The 24936-nt window shown below is 54.8% G+C and overlaps 1 protein-coding gene across 1 annotated transcript in view; it reads left to right on the forward strand.

Moving 5' to 3' along the window:
- Positions 1-13705: 13705 nt before the first annotated feature.
- Adgrd1 (adhesion G protein-coupled receptor D1) overlaps positions 13706-24936 on the forward strand; it is a 91884-nt gene continuing 80653 nt past the window's right edge. The window contains exons 1-4 of the mRNA XM_070024784.1: positions 13706-13974; positions 14092-14128; positions 20011-20094; positions 23401-23523. Coding sequence (XP_069880885.1) covers positions 13909-13974; positions 14092-14128; positions 20011-20094; positions 23401-23523 — 310 coding nt within the window. The 5' untranslated portion in view covers positions 13706-13908. The remainder of the gene's footprint in view (positions 13975-14091; positions 14129-20010; positions 20095-23400; positions 23524-24936) is intronic.

Below are 24936 nucleotides of genomic sequence, written 5' to 3' on the forward strand. Positions count from 1 at the left end.
CCCTGGCGCCCCTCGGACGCTGTGTGGCCTACTCTGTTTTCCCTGGCAGGAGTCTGGCATTCGGCCCATGGTCTGGGGCCCTGGGCTCGTGGGGCAGTGGGCCACGTTTTGTGGCCTGAGGCGTTGCTGCCTCCCACGCAGGACCGCAGTCACCTTTGTCTCCAGCAGAGCCAGCTGGAGGATCCCCACGGGGCGGGGGGGGCCTGGGCACCCGGTCTCTCCTAGAGATGGGGTCCACAGAGGGCGGGCTGCTGGGTGGGGCAGTTGGCTTTGTCCCTCTGAGGTGGAATCTCAGGCCCGGGAGCCAGGACCTGGCAGCGGGAATGGAGGGTCACACTGGGGAAGGGTCCGGTGTGGGCAGAAGGCTCCAGGTAGAACTGTCTGTCCCTGAGCAGTCTTGAGTCTCACCTGCCTCAGTCTCCCCGGCGGGCCCCGTGCTCTCGGTGGAGTCTGCTTTATCGCTGACGCCCAGAGTGCGAGATTGCTCTTGGAGGTCGGCCTGGGGCCTCCCTGCCAGCATTTCGTAGCCAAAGGATGACCGGGCTGGCTGCAAACCCGCCCGTGGGGGCCAGGGCTGTGGGCCAGGGTGGGGCGGGCCTGCGTCAGCGCTGCGGGGCGTGAGCGTGAGCACCCCACTGACACCAGGCGCCTGGGTGGGGCTGCTCCAGTGCTGGCCCAGGCCTAGAAAAATGGGGCTGTGGGTTTGTGGGGGCCGGGGGTCAGAGGTCAGGCTGGGGGTCAGGCCGGGGGTCAGGCCAGGGTGTGGACACGGAGCCCCATCCATTGAGATGGGGGGTAGACATGGCCTTCTGCCCTGTCCCCATACGTGTGTGTGTGTGTGTGTGCGCGCGCGCACCACCTCCAGGACAGGTGGGGAGTTGTGAGGTCGGCCTCAGGCCAACATAAAGGTCCTGCTGTCTCAGGAGCAAATATCACCTCAGTGTGGGAGGAGGAGGGGAGGGCACCTGCCTCCTGGGTCAGGGGATCACCACACTGCCCTTGTGTGGCCCCAAAACCCAGCAGTGGGGAGACACGGGGGGGGGGTAGCCAAGGAGCAGAGAGGAGAAGGGAGGAGGAGAGGGAGGAGGAGAGGAGGAGAGGGAAGAAGGGAGGAGGAAGAGGAAAAAAGGGAGAAAGGGAGGGAGGAAGGGAGGAGGAGGAGAAGAGGGAGGAAAGGAGGAGGAAGAGGAGGAGGAGGAGAGGAATTTGACTCCAGTAAGAGAACTTATTATCAAATATTTCTCTAATTGCAAAAGAATTAAGGAACTGAGGGATGCCAGGAAAATAAAGTACAAGTGTACTAGGCGTTGGCTTTTTTGGCAAAGCAAATTTGTCTGTAATCACTTTTTCAAAAATATAAAAGAAATTGCCTCCCAAAATGTGATCGCCTGAGCCTGGCTTTTATCAGCAACTCCAGAAAACACTGCATTTAAAGGGACTGTATTAGCTGAAAACCGAACTGTCTGATAATTGCTTTCTATTATAAATCTACCCAGCATTTAACACCACCAGGGAATGTAAAATTATTGGGAGAGCTAAACACAGGAATCCTCCTCCTCTAAGCTGGACCTTCTATTTTCCTGGTTGAAAATGAAGGTTTTAGGGTTCATGGGCACCATTTTGTACCACTGAACAAGACTGTGAGAGGATGGCTACAAGCCCTGCCTCCCTGCAGGCCTAGGGAGGTGCTGGGCTCTGATGCCAGCCTCTGATGCCCGGCCTCTGATGCCAGCCTCTGATGCTGGCCTCTGATGCCCGGCCTCTGATGCCGGCCTCTGATGCCCGGCCTCTGATGCCGGCCTCTGATGCCAGGCCTCTGATGCCTGGCCTCTGATGCCCGGCCTCTGATGCCTGGCCTCTGATGCCAGCCTCTGATGCCTGGCCTCTGATGCCCGGCCTCTGATGCCAGCCTCTGATGCCCGGCCTCTGATGCCCGGCCTCTGATGCCCGGCCTCTGATGCCCGGCCTCTGATGCCTGGCCTCTGATGCCGGCCTCTGATGCCCGGCCTCTGATGCCCGGCCTCTGATGCCGGCCTCTGATGCCCGGCCTCTGATGCCCAGCCTCTGATGCCAGCCTCTGATGCAGCCTCTGATGCCCGGCCTCTGATGCCCGGCCTCTGATGCCCGGCCTCTGATGCCCGCCTCTGATGCCAGCCTCTGATGCCCGGCCTCTGATGCCCGGCCTCTGATGCAGGCCTCTGATGCCGACCTCTGATGCCGGCCTCTGATGCCGGCCTCTGATGCCAGCCTCTGATGCAGGCCTCTGATGCTGACCTCTGATGCCCGGCCTCTGATGCCAGCCTCTGATGCCCGGCCTCTGATGCCGGCCTCTGATGCCAGCCTCTGATGCCAGGCTATCCATGAGTGATAGCCCTGTCTCTCCTGCTTTCGGGGTTTAGACATCTGTGAAGGTCTTTCCTGGGCTGGGCTGTTTACTCCCACCCCAAATTCTTGAAATGTTTACCTCCACGGTGTGTGTGTCAGGAGGTGTGGCCCAGGGGTGACAGGTCCTGGGGGAGAGAGCCCCCTGGCCCTGTGCCCCGCCGCGGGCACCACACAGACGGAAGTCACGCTCTCCCGACGTGTAGTTCTGCCTGATGAGGCGGCGTGTTTGTCCTGACGCTCGCCACTGCGGTGCTCGCGGTGTGCTCAAGGCTGTTTCTTCCAAGGAGCACCCCTCTCCTTGCATCTGTCCTGGGGCGGGCGCGGGAGGGGCGGGCTCCGGCCCCCTTTCCACAGGACTTGTCTCGGGTTGGGAGCCCTGTCTGTTCTCAATTCATCCCAATTTGCAAATGACCAGAAGAGGGTGACTGGCACCCAGTGTACACTCCATGCACGTACTATATGTGCATGCTATGTACACACAAGGAACACACCGTGTGTACACACCACATACAGTGTGCACACCACACACACCATGCACACAGTGTATACACCATGCAGTACTATATGTGCACACTGCATACACACAAGGAACACACCGTGTGTACACACCACATACAGTGTGCACACCACACACACACCATGCACACAGTGTATACACCATGCATGTTCCATATATGCACACTGCGTAGATGCTCTGTAAGCTAATGTACATACCATGTACATATGCACACACCATGTACACACAGTGTGCACAATGTACCATGTACACACCATGTGCCTATGTACACACCACACACACCATGCCCACAGTGTACACGCCATGCATATACCATGTGTGCACACACGCACACCCTGTGCACAGCAGATACATGCCATGTACATACAATGCACATACCATGCGTACACAAGGTACATGGCATGGAGTGTGCACCCCACATGCACACCATGCACATGCCGCACAGCTCCTGGCTGCACCAGGGGTTACGATATGAACTTGGGGATTCCAGCCAAAACCACCGGGCCAGGGATTATTTTCTGTGTAGCTATAGCATAATCTATTTGGCCACAGATTTTACACCATGCTAATGCAAATGTACCAGAAAAGTGACATATGGAGGTGTTTAGCCACCTCTGGTCTATATTCCTCATCTTTGAGTTCCTGCCAAGAGCTCAAAACCGTGCCTGGACTGCACACCATCTCTGCTCGAGACAGAACCTCGGGTCCCTGACACTCACAACACGGCCTCGTGGCCTGGGGCACCTGAAGTCTTGTTAAGGGTGAACGTGAGCTTCTGGTCCTGTTTCTGTGTGTGAGTGTGTGTGTCTATCTGTCTGTCTCTGCCTGTCTGTGTCCTGGAGCTGGGACTCAGGGATGGTCTGGGCTCTGTCCTTGAGCTCTTTGGCTCAAGGTTAACATTCTACCTACCACTTGAGCCACACAGCTCCACTTTTGACTTTTTGGTGCTTAATTGGAGATAAGAGTCACAGACATTCCTGCCCGGGCTGGCTTTGAATCGAGAGTCTCAGGTCTCAGCCTCCCGAGTAGCTGGAGTGACAGGTGTGCGCCACTGGTGCCCATCTCCCAGCCCTCTCTTAAGGAGGAAGGTACTTCTGGTTTTAATGCTGCCAATTTCCACATCTTATGATGGTGGCCAATGAGGAAAATCAATCACTTGGGGTTTGAACTCGTGCCTTGCACTTGCCAGGCAGGCTCTCCACCACCTGAGCCATGCCTCCGACTGTAGGAGGGCCCATCGCCAAGGCTCCAGCGAGAATGATTCCACAGGTTAAATAAAGCAAGATTCTCCAAACGGGAGGACGCTACCAGACTGGGAACGGTTCCAAAGTCTTGGAAAGAATTATAAAACTGTGAAGTAACCCTGTCGGTGGTGGGTGGCTGTGGAAGTGGGGGGTGGAGTGACAGGCTGTGTGGTGGTCACTGTTTTGTGATCTCGGGGTGTGTGTGGTGGTCACTGTTTTGTGATCTCGGGCTGTGTGTGGTGGTCACTGTTTTGTGATCTCGGGGTGTGCGGTGGTCACTGTTTTGTGATCTCGGGGTGTGTGGTGTGGTCACTGTTTTGTGATCTCGGGGTGTGTGTGGTGGTCACTGTTTTGTGATCTCGGGGGGTGTGCGGTGGTCACTGTTTTGTGATCTCGGGGTGTGTGGTGTGGTCACTGTTTTGTGATCTCGGGGTGTGTGCGGTGGTCACTGTTTTGTGATCTCAGGCTGTGTGGTGGTCACTGTTTTGTGATCTCGGGGTGTGTGCGGTGGTCACTGTTTTGTGATCTCGGGGTGTGCGGTGGTCACTGTTTTGTGATCTCGGGGTGTGTGCGGTGGTCACTGTTTTGTGATCTCGGGGTGTGCGGTGGTCACTGTTTTGTGATCTCGGGCTGTGTGCGGTGGTCACTGTTTTGTGATCTCGGGCTGTGTGCGGTGGTCACTGTTTTGTGATCTCGGGGTGTGTGTGGTGGTCACTGTTTTGTGATCTCGGGGTGTGTGCGGTGGTCACTGTTTTGTGATCTCAGGCTGTGTGGTGGTCACTGTTTTGTGATCTCGGGGTGTGTGCGGTGGTCACTGTTTTGTGATCTCGGGGTGTGCGGTGGTCACTGTTTTGTGATCTCGGGGTGTGCGGTGGTCACTGTTTTGTGATCTCGGGGGGTGTGCGGTGGTCACTGTTTTGTGATCTCGGGGTGTGTGTGGTGGTCACTGTTTTGTGATCTCGGGGTGTGCGGTGGTCACTGTTTTGTGATCTCGGGGTATGTGTGGTGGTCACTGTTTTGTGATCTCAGGGTGTGGGTGATGGTCAGTTTTGTGATCTCGGGGTGTGTGGTGTGGTCACTGTTTTGTGATCTCGGGGTGTGTGGTGTGGTCACTGTTTTGTGATCTCGGGGTGTGTGGTGTGGTCACTGTTTTGTGATCTCGGGGTGTGTGCGGTGGTCACTGTTTTGTGATCTCGGGGTGTGCGGTGGTCACTGTTTTGTGATCTCGGGGTGTGTGGTGGTCACTGTTTTGTGATCTCAGGCTGTGTGGTGGTCACTGTTTTGTGATCTCGGGGTGTGTGGTGTGGTCACTGTTTTGTGATCTCGGGCTGTGTGCGGTGGTCACTGTTTTGTGATCTCGGGGTGTGTGTGGTGGTCACTGTTTTGTGATCTCGGGGTGTGTGCGGTGGTCACTGTTTTGTGATCTCAGGCTGTGTGGTGGTCACTGTTTTGTGATCTCGGGGTGTGTGCGGTGGTCACTGTTTTGTGATCTCGGGGTGTGCGGTGGTCACTGTTTTGTGATCTCGGGGTGTGCGGTGGTCACTGTTTTGTGATCTCGGGGGGTGTGCGGTGGTCACTGTTTTGTGATCTCGGGGTGTGTGTGGTGGTCACTGTTTTGTGATCTCGGGGTGTGCGGTGGTCACTGTTTTGTGATCTCGGGGTGTGCGGTGGTCACTGTTTTGTGATCTCGGGGTGTGCGGTGGTCACTGTTTTGTGATCTCGGGCTGTGTGCGGTGGTCACTGTTTTGTGATCTCGGGCTGTGTGCGGTGGTCACTGTTTTGTGATCTCGGGGGGTGTGCGGTGGTCACTGTTTTGTGATCTCGGGGTATGTGTGGTGGTCACTGTTTTGTGATCTCAGGGTGTGGGTGATGGTCAGTTTTGTGATCTCGGGGTGTGTGGTGTGGTCACTGTTTTGTGATCTCGGGGTGTGTGGTGTGGTCACTGTTTTGTGATCTCGGGGTGTGTGGTGTGGTCACTGTTTTGTGATCTCGGGGTGTGTGCGGTGGTCACTGTTTTGTGATCTCGGGGTATGTGTGGTGGTCACTGTTTTGTGATCTCAGGGTGTGGGTGATGGTCAGTTTTGTGATCTCGGGGTGTGTGGTGTGGTCACTGTTTTGTGATCTCGGGGTGTGTGGTGTGGTCACTGTTTTGTGATCTCGGGGTGTGTGGTGTGGTCACTGTTTTGTGATCTCGGGGTGTGTGCGGTGGTCACTGTTTTGTGATCTCGGGGTGTGTGCGGTGGTCACTGTTTTGTGATCTCGGGGGGTGTGCGGTGGTCACTGTTTTGTGATCTCGGGGTGTGTGTGGTGGTCACTGTTTTGTGATCTCGGGGTGTGGGTGATGGTCAGTTTTGTGATCTCGGGGTGTGTGGTGTGGTCACTGTTTTGTGATCTCGGGCTGTGTGCGGTGGTCACTGTGTTTTGTGCACACTGGGACAGTCAGGGAGCGGCAAGCTTTCCCGACAGGCATATTTTGTTTCTGTAAGAACTTGGGGTCAGCAGCTCTGGGTTTGGATCTTTACAACCTCACTGGGACTGCCGCTGGGGACCTCACTAGGCTTCTGTCTCTAAAGGAGTGACAAGCATGGATCTCATTAGGACGGCTGTGAGGGTTCTAGGACTGGGACCCAGGGAGCTCAGGCAGGGCAGCCCCTGCTCAGAGGATAGGGCGGTGGGGATGTGGGGGGGGGCTCAGAACCCGTTCCAGGCACAGCCCCCGCTTGGAGGATGGGGGGATGAAGCTGGTGCTGACCCTGGTGAGGGAGGGCTCCACGAGCGAGTCCTTTCTGTCAGGTCTTGGTGTCCTCCGCTCCTCTCACGAGTTCACACATCCAGGAGCAAGTCAAAGGTTCTGGAGGAAAAAAACCCCAAAACCAAAATCCAGCGCAAGAGCAAAGGCACGACGAAGCCGGGCCCGACGGCGCTGGGAGGAGCGCGCTCCGGGGCCTTCTCGTCCCCCAGAGTAAGCTTGGGCTTCCCCAGCCTCCGCGGCATGGCACGCGGTTCCGGCCTGTGCAGCTGTGTGGCACTCAGGGCCGCTGTCCTCTCCCGCTGCCCTGGGCAGATGCGGTGTTGGAGCGGGGCGTCGTGTGTATCGGGGTGCGCCCGGCCACCACCGTGGCTGGCTAGGACTCACGGTTCGTGGGTCTCTCTCTCTCTTTCACACGCCGTCTTTCCCAGGGCTTTGTATGTCCTAGAAAGGTTTGGTTCTGACCTTGCAGCGGTTTTGTTCTTATTTATGGACTCGGGATGACTTTTGAGGCTGTGGTGAGGAGCTTGAAGCCTCCCTCCCCGGAGCCCGCACCGCCCGCGGCCCACGCCACGCGGGAACTCCGCGGCCCCAGGGTCTCATGCCGCTCCTGCAGGCTGGCGGTTGGCTGGTATTTTCCACGGTTATAATTCCTCCGTGTCACTCACCGGGTCCGGCAGGGGTCCCCGAGCACAGGTACAAAGACAATAAAGGGTTGTTCTTGTCCTAGAAATACTCCAGCCGAGGGACAGAGGAAAGAGGTGCAGGAAGGAAGCCAGGCGCTGCTGATCAATATTCAGGTGATTCAGTGAAGTCGCAGGGAGCGGCTCAGGGCGCGGCGCGGGCGCGAGAGCCGCACAGGCGGGGCGTTTTCCCTGTGGTGAGCACAGGACGGCATGCTCACGCCCGAGCTCAGCCCCCCTCTAGTCCTGGATCCCTCACGTTCCTGGACATGCTGACACGTGGTTCACCAGCAGTGTGCCTGGGGTAAGGGAAGTGGCGTACTGAACTGCAGAGATCACTGCACAAGAGGCCCCTGACCCACACAGACCACCGCACGGACCACCGCACGAGGCCACTGACCCGCACGGACCACCGCACGAGGCCGCTGACCCGCACGGACCACCGCACGAGAGGCCGCTGACCCGCGCAGACCACCGCACGAGGCCGCTGACCCACACGGACCACCGCACGAGGCCGCTGACCCGCGCAGACCACCGCACGAGGCCGCTGACCCGCACGGACCACCGCACGAGAGGCCACTGACCCACACGGACCACCGCACGAGAGGCCGCTGACTCGCGCAGACCACCGCACAAGGCCGCTGACCCGCGCAGACCACCGCACGAGGCCGCTGACCCGCGCAGACCACCGCACGAGGCCGCTGACCCGCACGGACCACCGCACGAGAGGCCGCTGACCCGCGCAGACCACCGCACGAGGCCGCTGACCCGCGCAGACCACCGCACGAGGCCGCTGACCCGCGCAGACCACCGCACGAGGCCGCTGACCCGCACGGACCACCACACGAGAGGCCGCTGACTCGCGCAGACCACCGCACGAGGCCGCTGACCCGCGCAGACCACCGCACGAGGCCGCTGACCCGCACAGACCACCGCACAAGGCCGCTGACCCGCACAGACCACCGCACGAGGCCGCTGACCCGCACGGACCACCGCACGAGAGGCCACAAGGGCTGCCCCGCTTCCCTGCGCATCTCTGGGCCCTTCCTGCTGGTGCCGGGGTGCGTGTGCAGCCTGGGGTGGCAGCTCTAGACTCGCAGTTCCTCCCCTGCCCCAAACCTCCTGAGCTCGGTGGGGACTGGCACCCCAGCCTCGGCGCCGTGTGGGAACCTGCTCCAGGACTCGGCCGTTTTTTTGTTTTGTTTTTGGTGTCCGTCCTGGGGTTTCAGCTCAGGGCCTGGCCATTGTCTCTGAGCTTTTTTCTTCTTCCCAAGGCTAGTGCTCTACCACTTAAGTCACACCTTCTTCACTTCTGGATTTTTGTTGATTAATTGAAGATGAGTCCCATGGACGTTCCTGCCCAGGCTGGCCTTCAACCCTGATCCTCAGATCTTGCCCTCCTGAGTAGCTGGGATGACAGGTGTGAGCCACTGGTGCCCGGCCCCCAGGAGTTGGTTCTAAGAGCTCATGGGACACGGGGCCAAGCGGGAACGATGTTTACCAGTTAAGTCTGTCCAAGTCTCCTCTTCACAGGCACAGGAATCTGCCCACCATGCAGACGCAGACGGCTGGAGTCTCAGAGGTGTTACCTCCTGGGGAGCGCCCATATGGTTGCCTTTTATTTCCTTTTTGAAAACAAAACTACCTGTGGTGTCCTTTGGGACTAAGTGAATGGGATGAGCCTGCTGAGGTTCTGGAAGTTTCCTTCCTCCTCATCACCAAGCTGAGGGTGAAGGGCGTCTGTGTCTATGGCCTCTGTGGTGGTCCTGCCAACTCCCCACGCGGCCTCAGGGCACTGGTAGTCCCTGCTGGGCAGCGGAATCCGGCCATGGAGCCAACAGAGCCCATTTACCAGACTGCCGAATCTCTAGGTGGCACCTAGCCCATGGGACACAGGACACCGCTTACTGTTAAGTGTGGTGGCGTTCTGTCTGAGGCTGGAGGCTGGGTGAGGAGCCTGGTGGAGCCCTGTGGCCCTGCCAGCCAGGACACACAGGGACACACTGGGACAGGACCACACAGGCAGGACACATGGGGACAGGACACACGGGGACAGGACACACGGGGACAGGACCATGTGGGGACAGGACCCACGGGGACAGGACCCACGGGGACAGGACCACATAGGCAGGTAGCTGGGATACTGTTTGGTTGGAAAACACTAAGGAAAAGATACCAAGTTGGAAAGTCATGTCCGAGCTTCAGGGAGGGGCGAGCGACTCCGCCCCCCTGAGTAATTCTGTGTCACTGAAGATTCACAGGCAGGGAAGTTGTGGAATGCCTCCATTTTGGCAGCTATTTCTCTGCCCAGGAATGCAAGCTGCTTCCTTGGGTTTATTTTGCTCTTTTTCTATCCTCTTAGTATAGAAGTTTAAATGACTGATTCAAGGTGTGTCTAACAGAGGTGTTCAATGCTATGAATTTTCCTCCAAACACGGCAGTAGCTGTACCTCATAAAATCTGATATATTTTCAATTTTTACTCAGTTCAATGTATTATCTATTGTTTAAGAATGACTTGTGGGGGCTGGGAAGGTGGCTCAGTGGTAGAGCGCTTGCCTTGCATGCATGAGACCCTGGGTTTGATTCCTTAGCACCACATAAGCAAAAAAGAAAAAAACCGGAAGTGGCACTGTGGCTCAAGTGGAAGAGCTGAAGGACAGCGCCCAGGCCCAGAATCGAGGCCCCACAACCAGACCAAAAAAACAAAAACAAAAACAAAGAATGACTTGTGGATTGGGCAGGAGTGGTTTTTACTAAGCAATTTGATTTTTGCTTGCCATTCTTCTGTTGCTGGCTTATCGCTGTTTCATAATGTCTGGAGGTCAAGTTTTATATGGTTCCATGTCTTTTATATTGATTAATTTTATTTTATGGCCTGAGATAGGTTTATCTTGGTGGAGGTTTCCTGTAGTTCTGCTGTTGTTGGGTGGGGCATTCTGTAAATGTGATGCCTTCATTTCTATGACACCCCTTTGCTAACCTCCTGCTTCTGTTACTGTAGGAGTCAGGGTTCTTAAAAAAATAACAAAACAGAGCCAATAGGATGTCTGTGTCTCTGTCTATCCTCTGTCTGTCTGGACTGCAGCCATTATTTCTTCACCAACACTCCTGGCAGCACACTCTCCCCTCCCCTGGGCCCGGAGAGCGCCCTCCGCCGCCTGCTGCTGGCCCCTGGTCTGGAGGCTCCCATCTCCCGTCATTACCGCTTCTCTGCTGCACAGGTGACGTCATTTGCATCAGTGGGTCTTACCAAGGGCAGCACCATGTTTAATTCCAGTAATTGCCTTCTCAGTGTGAAGATTTCCATTTGTTCTTGGTCGCTTGCCTGTTCTACTTTTGCAGAGTGAAAGACAGACTGTGCAGACACTGTAGACGTTGCTGTGGAAACAAACAGGGCCAAACGCAGGCTGGACCTGGAGGCTGGGCCTCCGTTCATCTCCTCTGTGCTGTGACTTCTGTTTGGAGCATGCCATGGTGCTCCAAGAGCCTCTGCGTCCCCAATGTGTTAGCCAAGGACGGAGCTCCTAGGACCTGGCAGCCCGACAGGAGCTTGAGCAGGGGGAGACCTGAGGACTCACGTGACCAGTTGTGGGGAGGAAGTTAGGGGCTGTGACACCTTCCATTTCCTGAGGATCATTCTGTAATGACAAGAACTGCCTTCAAACCCTCTGCACCCCAATAGCCAAGCGTAGTTGCACCTGTCTGTACTCCCCGCACTCCAGAGGCAGGAGGATCACAAGTTTGAGGCCAGCCGGAGCCTCACATGAGCTCTGTATTAGGCCACCCCTCCTCCACCCAAAAGCAAACACCCCAGTTTTGTGTGTGTGTGTGTGTGTGTGTGTGTGTGTTTTCTGTCCTGGAAATAGGAAAGGTTTCTGTATTCAACCACTTGTTTTATCCTGCTTAAGTTTGGAGCCAGAGAAGAGCAATTGACCTCCAGCCTCTCCCTTCTCTGCTCCAGCGGAGGCTGCTGGAGCATGTGGAGAATGACAAGGTGTAAAGGGAAGGCTGTAAATTACTCTCCCCTGGCAATCACACACAAGGCACAAGGCACGAGGGTGCGATCGCAGCCCTTGGGGTCCGGAGTCCCAGGATTCCTGACACTGCAGCAGGGCATGCGCACAGCCCGTCGGAGCCTCCAGCCAGGCAGGGAGGCCCAGGGTCGGGCAGATGTAATCGCAGACGCTGTCAGCCCAAGGCACACATTAAATAATCACCTTGGGTTTTGACATCCCTTTCCCTTCCCCCAGCCGACTTTCTTACCCTCTTTAGGAAGTGGACTGAACACAGATTCGTAATTCCCATTTAAAGTCGGGCCGTAGAGACGATCATTTTATCCCGTTTACTGAGCGTTGTTTTCTAGGACAGTGAGGCTCCTGCTAGCATTTATTGAGTGTGCGCTTTTGCTGGGCACTTTACAAAGAGCCTTACATGTCACTCTTTCTCATTACCACCCCTGAGAGTGGACACAGTCTCCACGCTGCAGGTGAAGGATTTCACCCATGAAATTTGCCCAGGAGGGCAGCTGCGGGGAGCGGGGAGGTGTGGGGTGGGGTGTGCTGGGTCCTCTGCTCCATCCCCAGACAGAGCTGGTGGCAGTAACAGTCTTGGCCACGGTGTGTGTGTGTGGTCAGGCAGGCTGGATGAACCCTTGTCCTTGTGTAAACTGAGGCATAGCTGGCGGGGGGGGGTCTGACTTGGTTATCACAGGCGAGATGTGACCTGGCAGTGCCGGATGAACCCTTGTCCTTGTGTAAACTGAGGCATAGCTGGCGGGGGGGGGGGGTCTGACTTGGTTATCACAGGCGAGATGTGACCTGGCAGTGCCGGAGTTCCTCGGGGCCCCTCAGTCACTCTGGCATTCCTGATTCGTTCAGGGCCGAGGAGCCCGCGTGGCCAGCCCAGCACACCACCTCCTTTCTGCCACCTGATCTCTCTCTGATTTATTGAGACCCAAGTCTCAGCAGAGCTTGTGGTTTCATCCACAAGTGTTTGTTACAGTGAGTTTCAGGTGCTACTAGGAAGGTATCTTTTGTTGGTGACGGTCATGGGGCTTGAGCCCAGAAGGAAGTGTCTGTAATGTGCACCTCTATGCTCACCCCACAGCTCCGGGAGCCCTTCACCCACCTGCACTCACACCCACTCACACCTGCACACAACCCTGTACCCCCACACCCCTGCACACCCCCACTCACACCTACCCACACCCCCTCACATACCTGCTCATACCCACCTGCATTCACACCCACTCACACCTGCACACACCCACCTACACCCCCACACCCCTGCACTCACACCTGAACACACCCACCCACACCCCCTCACATACCTGCTCATACCCACCTGCATTCACACCTACTCACACCCACCTGCACCCCCACACCCCTGCACTCACACCCACACCTCTGTACTCACACCCACCCGTGCCTCCTCACACCCCTGCACTCACACCCACCCCTGCACTCACACCCACCTGTGCCTCCTCACACCCCTGCACTCACACCCACACCCCTGCACTCACACCCACCCGTGCCTCCTCACACCCCTGCACTCACACCCACACCCCTGCACTCACACCCACACCCCTGCACTCACACCCACCGTGTTCACACCCCTGTACTCACACCCACCCGTGCCTCCTCACACCCCTGCACTCACACCCACTCACACATCTGTACTCGCACCCACCCTCACACATTCACGCCACTGCACTCACACCGCCTCACACCCCTCCTACTCTGTGTCTCACACACACCTTAACACACCTCCTACCCCATCTCCATGTCTGTGTGATTGTGGGGCTGCTCTGGTTGTTGGAGCGGCTGGAGTTAGGACCCAGGAACACAGCGGGGACAGGATATAAATAGAGAGGAGAGTGAAGTTTGACTGGAGCTGACCTCACTCCTCCCCACCCAGAGCCTGAGGCACAGGCAGAGGGGCAGCTGTGGAGCTCAGGAGCCGGGACTACGGGACTAAGGCAGAGCCTCCCGGTTCCCCTCCGGTTCCAGGCAGAAGCGGGAAGGACAGCCAGCCCCGCCCAGCCCCGAAGGCGGGCCCCTCTGGGGGACGGCGGGCGGCGGGAGGGCTGTGGTGCAGCCTTTTGGATGCTTTCTCAGTCTGGAGCTGGCCTTTGCGTCTTGCAGTCCGCTGCCTGTTAGGTGGAGAGAAAGAGAGAGAGAGCACACCTCTCTCACAAACTCCACAGAGCTGATTTTCAAGTCCTGAAGCCTGTGAAGTATCCCTGTCCCAAAGAAGGGGAAAGTAGAGGCCAGAGCCCCCCTCTCAGGAATTCCACGCGGGTCCCCGCCTCTTCTGACCTCTGGGAACCATGAAGAAGCTGCCGTCCCTCGGCCACTGGCGCTCCTGGCTGCTGCTCTGTGTCTGTGGATTCCAGGTAACGTCCCGAGCAGCCGCAGTGTGTCCACATGGACGTCTGTGGAGGCTCTCCGGCGTCCCGAGGTGTGGCCTTGTGATTCCTGCGGGTGTCTCACAGTGTGACCTTCCCTTGCAGGTGTGTGCAGTCCCACGCAGAGCACAGGACCACCCAGGTAAGAGGTGTCACCTCCGCGGGCCGGCCGGCCGCGGCCTCTCGTTGCCTAGCTGGCACCCTAGGGAGAGCTGATCAGCACCCTGGCTGTCCAGGGTCGCCTTTTACTCCTCTTTGTCCTGTCGACCCTGCCATGGGGCCGTCTGGCCAACATCTTCATACTGTGATGCGGAAGCTGGTCTCGTGGGACACGTGGGACCTTGTGGTGAAGGGATGTGCTTCCCGCCTCTCTCACCTGAGCCCGCTAGAGCTCCCTCTGCGCCACAAGCCCTATGTGCCGCCGTCCTGGCAGGGCTGGTCCTCTGCCAGTGCCTGGCATGGCATGGGGAAAAACCTCACCTGGCCCGCACGTGTGCGAGTGCGTGAAGGTACTGGACTTGAACTCTGGGCCTGGGCGCTGTCTTTCAGTTTTGATCAAGGCTAGCACTCTACCACTTAAGGCACAGCTCTACATCTGGCTGTTTGGTGGTTAACTGGAGATAAGAGTCTCAGGGGCTTTCCTGCCCAGTCTGGCTTCAAACTGTGATCCTCAGGTGTGGACCTCCTGACCGTTAGGATTACAGGTATGAGGCACAGGTACCTGTCCGCCTTTGGCCTTGCTGCAGCGTGTCCGTGTGTGTAGACCGGGTGTGGAAGGGTGGGATGGGAAGGGGTGAGCGGCCGGGGGGCCGGGTTGGCGGCTCTAGGCCTGGGGCTCCCAGCCGCTTCTAACTCTGACCCTTTGCTGAGGCTTATGGCTGGCTTGGAGCCAGGCCTCTGACTCGGGGTGGAGGGTGTGGGGGTGGGGTCCTGGCAGCCGTGAGCAGCCCGCCTGTTTCCAGGGAACCTGACAATGGCTGCTGGAGCTCAAGCCCAGGCCACGGCCTGGCTGCCAGGGCCCTCTGGCAACGTCATGTAGGTGCACTTCAGCCCTGCCCTTCCGAGTAGAGGTGGCCGATTCTCCCACCCACGTCTTCAAGGCCCTCCCTCCTTAAATCCTCTGCAGGAGTGTGGAAGCCATGGGCCCACCTGTTCCCCAGCCACTGCCCCGGCAGAAGGACCCAGGGGCCAGGTAGCCACACTTGTCACCACACTAAGGAGGCGTGCAGTGAGGAGGGGTCTGCTCATGGAAAGGGGCTCCCCTAAATCACTCCAACACACTCAAAATCACTCCAAAGGCCTTCCAGGCTGTGCCCCTGGACATAGCGTCACCCCATCCACAGCTGTGGGGCCTGCTCGGTGCCCGGCCGCCTCTCCGGAGCCCTGCAGATGGACACAGGCATGGCACACACAGGGAGCCCCGGTCAGATGGGGAGAAGGGGTGGGTACAGGGTTGGCACGCATCACCCTCAGGGCGTTAGCTGTTCAGGGCGTTAGCTGTTAAGCGTTCGCCAGCAGTGTGCTGGGCATCTTTACAGGGTTGTACCGGGTGGCAGATCTCCCAGGCCTGCACTTCAGCAATGGGAGTGATGGACCAGGACACAGGCATCAGGGTGGCAGTCAGGGGCATGGCACCCCAGGAGGTGACGGGGAAAGGACGGTGGTGCAGGGCTGGGTGGGTGTGGGAGCTGGAGCTGAGCATGGGCGCTGCTAGTGTCCTGGTTCATGCAGCCATACCAAACTTGTTTTGGTAAGAAGGCCCAACAGGATATGCTGTTCATGTTGGTCCGTCTTGGCACCTGGCCGTGTGCCCTCTGCCTCGTCGGTGTGCAGAGGTCACTTGCCCTCGATCTGTGGCAGAGGGGACCCGGCTGGGCGGCGCCTCACTTGGAAGCCTGAGCCAGGCTGCAGGCACACCCCCAGGGGATGCTCAGGCCGGGTCATCTGTCCACACTGGCTCAGGGGCTGCTGGATCCCTAGCTCTGCCAGTACACAGGGGGCTTAGCTTCGTAAGTGATCTCAAATCATGCCGCTTCTCAGGAGCCTCTGTGCTGTGGATGGTGGCCGAGCAGGTTTAGTGTGGTTACCCTGTCCTCACTTTGTGGAGAGACTGGAGAGCGGACACTGGGACCAGCCGGGCAGGGACATCTGCCACCACCCAGGCACCGAGCCCTGGTCCTGGCTCCCCATGACAACATACGAAGCTGTGCCTGTCGGTTAATTCCGACCCCTAGATGGTGCTGGCTAGGAGACTGCAAGTCATTTGCAAAAGTTTATAAACATGTCCTTTTATAGGTAATGACTGTAATGAGGACCAGGGGACTTGAGAAAAGTAGCAGCCATGTCACCACTCGGACCCTTCCTACGCGGGGGGCCGTGGGGCTCTGGCCCCAGCTGGGGCCAGCATGCCCGGCAGCCACCTGCCTGCCTCTTGGGAGGCTGGGGAGCCCACAGCAGGTAATCACGGTGGTCATTCCACACAGTGACCCGTGGTGTGTGGTCGACAGTGGCCCGCCCTGCACTGTGGGAACCTGAATGTCACCTTCCTAGGGTGGAAAACTACGTTCACGATGGCCTTTTGAAAAACAGCACTGTCGTCCTGTCAGACACAGGGGTCTATCAGATAGTGACTTTCCAGGGGCAAGGACTACAGATATAATTGCATTCCCTGTGTACCCTATGTTCATGATGAACTGGTCTCTACTCATTCCTGCATTTCATCACCCATTCTACCTGTGATTTTTTTATTTATTAATTTTGTGCTTGAACTCAGGGCCTCACACTCTAATTTTTTGTTTTGTTTTTGCTCAAGGCTGATGTTCTACCACTTGAAACACCTCTGGCTATTTGGTGGTGAATTGGAGACAGAGAATCTCAGATTTTTCTGCCCAGGCTGGTTCTAAACAGTGATCCTCAGATCTCAGCCTCCTGAGTAGCCAGGATTATAGGTGTGAACCACCAGTGCTCAGCTAGAGTATGTTTATAATGACTAACATCCGGACCTTGGGAGATTTCAAATAAAAAAATCTGAGTTACACACACACACACACAGACACACATACACACACACACGCATGCATGCACGTACACACGCACGGAACACAGAGAGGAGATAGAATCCTTTACATAGCAGAAGTCTGACTCAGGGGCCAGACGCCAGATCAGGCACAGAACGTCTGGTGGAGGTAACCGCCGGGAGAGGGCCGAGAGGGTGGTGACAGGGCCAGGAGGCCTGAGGGGAGGCCAAGACCTGGATTGGAAAGAGGCAGCTACACAAAACACAAGGACCAGCTTTCCAAGCAGTGGGGAACATGAGCTTCAGTGTTGAAGGGAGGCGGATAGAGCCCAGCAGGCAGAGATGGACTGGTGGGGACCAAGGACAGGTCATTTGAAGGACCCCTCGAAAGTGGAGTCCTGGGAAGGGGAGGCAAGGGGCAGAGAAGAACCAGGAAAATTATGAGCTGTTGTCACCATCAATTCTTGTCTTCTCCCAGCCAACCTAAAATGATGGAACTTTAGATATGGGTGCAAGACTTATGATGGCAATGGCTGGGAATCTTCCCCCGCCTCTGTCGTCTCTTATCCTGTCCTGCCTCCCCTCCTCTTTCTTCTTTCTCCCAACCTCCCTGCACTGTCTTCTCCTGTCTCTGACTCATCCCCAAATGGCCATGTGACTGCCAGACGAGCCACAATGTCTAAGAAGACACCTTGCCTTGGGTGGGTCTGCCTGCGAGAGCCATGTGGCTGACTAGATCAGCTCTTGTCCTTGGTGATGGGAAGGCGGCCGCAGCCTGTCACAAAAGAGCAAGAGCCTTTCTGCTTTCTCTCAATCCTTTAGGTTATATGGGCCTGTGGACGAGCCAGGCCTATCCTGTTAGTACCACCTCATTGTTATTTAAAATTGACAGGACTAAATTGGGGGGAATTCTACACTTAGAACACCCGGATCTCTAACGTCTCCAAAAGCAGAGACCTGGAGATTCTGGGCAACTGACCTGCAGTGGCACCAACATGGCATGGACAGGGTTCTGTGGTTCGGTGTCTGCAGCTCAACCTGCCACAGCCCTCCTGCCCTGGAAAGGTCCCGGTCCTTCATCGCTGGCACCTGCCTGTCAGCAGATGCATGCCGCCAGCTGTTTAACCCGCAAAGCCATGCCCTCAGGATGGGCCTGGCATGTAGGTGCAGCAGTCTGTGCCCACGTCCCTGTGCCCAGCTGTGAGTTCACACGGCAGTACGTCACAGGGGGCTAGGCACTGTGGGAAGCGCAGCAGGGGAGCAGGTCCAGCAGCCCCTCCTGAGAACCTCTTCCTCGGCACGCCCTTGGGGTTGCAGCTCCTTCTGGGGTGATACCATACCTATGCTTCTCAGCAATTCCTCCCAGAACCAGCTGTAGCCTCAGTCACCGGAGATGGTGAGGGTGTTGTGTCCATAGGTCAGCGACGCACAGGGGATCTGAGGAGCTGGCCTCTGTTCTCTATACACTGTATGTGATTTCTTTTCCTGATTTTTCCCGTGGTAAATAAAAGTCAGTGAAGGTTTTTTTCAGTGAGTACCCTAGATTTATGTGGAAATCATGGTAGATGAAATGGGTGCTTTGGCCTCTTGCTTCTCCGAGTCCCACACACAGCCTCCAGATGTCCAGCAGGGCTCTCTAGCCTGTAAACAGGAGCTAGGCCGTGGGCAGAGTCTTGCCTTTATGCTCCAGAAAGCACTTTGTCCTCGGCTTACATTTTAGATTTTTGTATGTAACGTGCTGTAAGGACAAAATGGAAACAAGTTTTTTCTTTTTGTCAGTCATGGGGCTTGAACTCTGGGCCTGGGTGCTGTCCCTCAGCTCCTCAGCTCAAGGCTAACACTCTTACCACTTAAAAAAAGCGCCACTTCATTTTCTGGTGGTTTATTGGAGATAAGAGTCTCACAGACTTTCCTGCCTGGGATGGCTTTGAACTGCTATCCTCAGATCTCAGCCTCCTGAGTAGCTAGGATTACAGGGGTGAGCCACTGGCACCCAGCTAACAAGTTTTTTCTTAACAGGAGGAGTTTTGTTTTGGTGCTGGGGACAAAGCCAGGAACTCTCTCAGGCATGCTAGGCAAGTGCTATGCCTCAGCCTGAGAGGTTTAAAGATATAGCAGCCATAATACATCCAAGAAGGAATCAAGACATTTTTGTCGCATATATTAACATAAATATTATCACTTCACAGTTTAACTTGTTTCTGAGCAAAAATTAAAAACAATGCAGTCAAATTTATCACCTCAGAACGCTTTTATATTATTACACTTATCTTTTGATCCAGGTGGTATAAAGCATGAGGTGGGCTCCTTTTTTTCTCCTCAAACGGCTAATGGCTCCACCAGTTTTTGCTGAGTATATTTCTCTTGTTTAAGACACCATCTTTATCATAAGCTATCCAGCCAGGTGCCAATTGGTTCATGCCTGTAATCCAAGCTACTCAGGAGGCTGAAATGGAGATCTGAAGCCAGCGTAGACAGACAAATCTGGGAGACTCTGCAATAAACCAGCAAGTCAGTGACTTCATCTGTTCATGTAACATGAGACTAGAAACTAGTATATCTGCATAATATGTAAACAAAAAGATCATGAAGCCAACCCTTCTCAGTGGGCAGGATACAGGTACAGTGGGGGGCGGCGGGGGGCAGCAGGGCTGGGCCTAGGAAATATCCTAACATGGCCTTGCATGCAATTTGAGCCAGGACTTTCTTGCTGATCTTACAAATAGGCAAAGGACACAATTATCTTGTCAGTCATTGTTAGCACGGATAAGAAAGTGTTTCCCAAATACCTCCAACAATGTCTGGCACAGCACTGAGGAGCACTGAGGTTCGTGTCCTTCTTCCAGAACTGTTTTTCATTGTTTCTTTCCTTGTCCAATGATGGCAGACATTGGCTCATTGTGGGGTTCATTTACTCTTCCCAATCAATCGAAGGTCCAGCTCACAGCTCCATCCTCAGCTCCTTCCTCCCCAGTGGTGATTTAACAGCTCCATCCTTTCCTCTGCAGGCTTTGCTGTCTTGGCCTCTGCTTCCCATTACTGGCCACTGGAAGATGTGGACGGGATCCATGAACTTCAGGATACCACTGGAGGTAGACCTGGGCACTGGAGTGCCACAGGCCAGGGGCTGGGGCATCAGGGCACCAGGAGAACCATTTGAGCCATGCCTCTGCCCGAGACCCCCTTTTAAATAGAAATTTTGAACAACTTTTGTTCTTGATGCTATCAAGTGGCTGATGTGTCCAGCCACAGTGCCATAGTACAGAGCTCAGCCTGTGTTCCAGTCATTTCTGTTCTGGTTCCTTGCAGTGTGTGTGTTTGTGTACAAAATCCATACACATATATGGCAGTACTGGGGTTGGAACTCAAGACCTCATGCTTGCTAGGCAAGCACTCTACCACTTGAGCCATGCTCCCATCCCATGTAATACATTAAAAAAACCACAGGCTACTGATTACTATGGCCATGAGCCCCACCCTGCCAGCACACCGTCACCTTCCTATGGCTGAGATTTAGTGTGCTGCCAGGAATCCACAGAACCCTCTACAATGTTTCCTTATACTCTTAAGCTTCAAAGTCACAGCCTGGTGGTGGGGGAGGGTCTCTGGGAAGGACACAGGGCGCTGTCTTCAGTGTGGTTTGCTAGCCTGCCCTCCTTTTACGTGGATGGCCGCCCCTGAGCATAGCCTTACAGACAAATATTTTCTCTGAATTCATGCTTCTGTGGGGTGAAAACACACTGCAAGTTTCTGATGTGGCTGGTTCAGAGAAAAGAGAGCACTTGCCCTGGTCAAACCTCATTTTTCCTGTTGGGTCTTTGTTTTTAAGCTCTTGGAGGTAATACCCCTGAAAAGTGGAAATGCGTTGTCAAAATAAATAGCTCACTGCCCAGGATCCAGCAACTAATATATTAGGAGTCATTTCAATAAAGAGCCTGATAGCTACCTATCAGAGCGCTCGTCCCCCAGCCCTCATCTGAGCCAGTCATTTAATCGATTAAGTCAGGAAATCACACAAATACAATGGCGAAGGGGCTGACCGCTGTCCATTGAGTGCACTGACTCTGGTCAGACTCTAAATAAACAGATCAGTGTTTTCTGGAAACCCTGGAAGTGGAGCATCAAGTGGTCTCCTCTCACCATGTCACCCTGCCAGCAAGCCGCCCTGGCACGTTTCAGTTCAACGAGAGGTCCTCAAGGAAGAAGGATGGTGGATGGCTGGGAATCACGCCATGGATGTGCTGCTGCCTGCTGTGTGCGACTAGGCTCTGTCTTGTCACTTGTCACCATTTCACCATGTTCACGCCATGTTTGTGTCTCATCAGTTCTCACCAAACCATCTCCATAAATTCTTTTGTTGTAGCCATTTCACAAATGGCCAAGTTCAGTATCTTATCTCTCAACTACGCCTCTGTGCGAGAGTGGAGCCACTCTGGAACCCTTACCTCTGAGCTTGTGGCCGGGATCGACAGCTCCTGCACCCATCTTTGGAATGAACAGTGTACTGCAGCTGGCTGGCACGAGGGCAGAGGGAGCCCTGGGGAGGAGGGGAGGCCGGGGTGGAAGGAGTCCCCTCCAAGGCAGGCCTTGTTGAGAGATGTGCTGGTTCTGTTTGTTTACTTATGTTTGCCATTGTCTCACTCATGTGTTGTGCTTTCTCTCTTGTTGTCTCACCCAGCATTGCGAACCCACAACCTCACTGTGCTCCCTTCCCACAATTCTACCTTTGTTTCTACCAATGACTCTGCCTACTCCAATTTCTCTGCAACCGTAGGTGAGCACCTTGTGTGTGTTTCTGATTTCTGTCATGCTGGGATCTCCAGTGAACTTGAGGGCTCAGCAGTCCAGTCCTGTGGGATGCCACTCTCTTGGCTGGCAGATAAGTGGGTAGCAGTTAGTAGAAGCAGACAGAGCCAGGGTGGATGGCCAGGCTCAGAGGGGCAGGTGCTTGTCCATATTCCCAGCAGATTCTGAAATGGAAGCTTATTTCCAAAGCAAAACCGAGCCAAGATGAGATCTTTTCGAAACACAGAAAGAGGGGAGAAGAAGCCCTTTTCAAGGAAAATCAAAATTAATTCAAAGTGCTTCATCCAGAATTTAATCTTTTCCAAACGTTAAAATCAGCATTATCTTTGCAGCTGGATTTTAAAACTCCTAAGATGCTTTCTTCTGAGACACACCCCCACGAGAGTCATGACTGAATTACTGTCTTCTTTAATGATCCCAGAGCCCACAGGGCTGTGTGTTCTCCATGCAGCTGAAACAGAAGGGCAGCGATTGTGGCATTTATTTGGTGGGCCTCAGAGACCAGTTCTAATCACATAGATCCATTTTCTAGCCCATCTCCCAGTTGCTCCTTCAACTGTGGGGTGTTTGACTCCTGCAATTAATTTTGCCAAGCAAATGGTCTTGCTTAGGGGTTTGTGCAGCCTAACTCAGTTAAGAAACTGTTATTTATCCATTTAGTGCTGTATAAGGTATAGATCTCTCTGGCAAGAAACAGGGTAAGTAAAAACAATAGTTTCAACACAGTAAGGACAAACAGTGGTCCCCGGGGGGTTATCCAGTCATAAAGCTGGTCTGGGTGGCAGTGTTGGGTCAGAAGGCCGAACAGCTCCTGGGTATACATTGTACCCAAAGCCAACAGGGCCATTCTCCCCAGTCTCTCCCAAGTAGCAGAGGAAAATGAGCAAGCTGACCACAGTGAACAACAGATGCTGCCACTGTTAGGTTTCATAGGCCCCGCTTATCCTCTCTAAAAACCCCGTGCCTTTGTCTCTCCTCCATCAGACACATTTGAGTTAGAAAGAGGACAAAACAAGATGTCTGGATGGGCAGGGCTTCTGAAGGGATTTATGGCTGTGGGGTCCTGCAGCTGGCAGGCCCTCCTCGGACTGTCCCAGGCCCTCCCAGGTCGGAAACACAGGCCCCACAGCCAGGTGGGATTAGAATGCCCTAAGCCGAGCTCAGGAGAACAGAGAGCACATCATGCTCCATGTTCAGTCTACTAAAGGAAATTCGAAACGAGAATGGGCTGGGAAGGATCCGGCAGCATGTGATATGATTAGGACAGCGGGGCACAGCCGTTCGTTTCACCCCAGTGGGTTCAACCATTGGCAAAAAGGACAGTTACTGTATCATTCCGCTGTAATGCATGTGACACATTAATAAGACATCAATAGGATATTATAATAATTTACCACCTAACACTTAAACTTATACATTATTTATAATTACTAATAGTTAAATATTAATGAATGCCATTAATTTTCTAGATAGTGTGTGGTATTATGAATGTGCAATTATGAAGACAAGGAAGCTGTGAATCTGACTTGTGTCTTTAGGCTTCCAGTCTCATAGGGTCACTAACACACAGTGCTGTCTTTCCTCTCACTCAGATATTGTGGAAGGGAAGGTCAACAAAGGCATTTACCTCAAGGAGGAGAAGGGGGTAACACTCCTTTACTACGGCAGGTACAAGACGTCTTGCATCAGCAACCCGGCTCAGTGTGGCCCTGAGGGTAAGTGACTGCTGCCTCTCCTACTTCCATGCGTTTTGTTGTGGGTAATGGCTGCTTCTCTGGCCAGTGGCAGATGTGAACATGAAGCTCCCATCAATTATAGCATGAAATGTCAAATACAAGCTGGAGAGAGGGAGCGGAGGCAACATAGGCAGCTTGAGCTCAGACTGGAGTGCCATCCTGGAGATGAGAGTTATACACCATTGTGGCCCAGAGCTATGGGATGGTGGTATTTCATCTTGTCACAGAGGAGGGGACCCTCCTTTGGGGAGCCACCTTGCTGCCACCCGCCCAGATTGGGATGGGGCTGCGGCATTTGTGGGAAGCAAATTGATGGTGTGGCTGCCACCACGTTATTTCTGGCTCTGACATGTGGATGCCCAGTCTGCAGGGTGTGCCTGTTAACCCTCACACTGGCTGTGCCTGGGCCACTGAGGGCAGCTGGCAGGGCTGCTGTATCTGTCTCCACCATCAGCCGAGGCCTGTGGTTAGAGTGACAGCATGGACAAAGAACAGGTGGGAAAGGGCAAGCAGGGACCCATGCTTTTCCTCATTCCTCGTGAGAGGCCAACCTGCTCCTGGGGTCTGGCTGTGAACATAGCACATCTGGGCTGAGTTTGAAACTTTCTGAGCCGTCTCTCCTCTGCCATTATCACCAGCTGGAGCTTTCAAGTTGTTTCTTTTAGGCAAAATGGAAATGTTTGTTCCTAAGGGTAGAAAAGTTTCATGCAGTCCTGCTTAAGGCTCTGAGACATCTTGGGTCTTAGATGGCCCGAGGCAACAGGTTGTGTGTGGTTCTAGGAAGAGACAGACTCCATTCCAACGAGGACAGATAAATGTGGGAGGCTACATTTCAGACTCTGCCAGGCCCAGATCTGTGTGGAACAGCTCTGAGGTCAACACCTAGGCTGGGAAGCAGCTAATAGGACTTGAGCTTGTCCCCAGTTCAAAGAGCCCTGGGAACACAGCAGGCTTATTTCTGCAAACTCAAACTCCCCTCTGGGGAGCTCAGGCGAGGCTGAGCTCTGGGGAGTGGGACATTTTCATATGGCTTTCCCTGGCCTCCAGAGCAGCAGCTGCTCTGGGGAAGGGAGTATCTCTGTGGCTCAGCTAGAGTTTATCTCCCCCAGGTCCTGGGAGTCCCAGGGCTAGTACTTTCCCCGATGACGGACCCAGAGGGAGCGTGTGGCAGGGCCCAAGGGAAGTGTGGCTCAAAGCTCAAAGCTTCCCAGCAAGGCCCCTGGACCCCAAGGTCCAGTAGCCTTGGAGTTAAAAATCTTAAATTAGCTGCTACAAAAATAGAAAAATAGGAAATGTTTAAGGGCTTCTATTTTCCTCAAGAAAAGGCGTATTCCCATTTTGGGATCCTTGGTCTTTTGTAGTTATTCCTGACATTGGGCTAAATTGTTTCTT

This window comes from Dipodomys merriami, unplaced genomic scaffold (genome assembly GCF_024711535.1).
Source record: "Dipodomys merriami isolate MVZ:Mamm:240054 unplaced genomic scaffold, mDipMer1.0.p SCAF_163, whole genome shotgun sequence".
NCBI classification, from domain to species: domain Eukaryota; kingdom Metazoa; phylum Chordata; class Mammalia; order Rodentia; family Heteromyidae; genus Dipodomys; species Dipodomys merriami.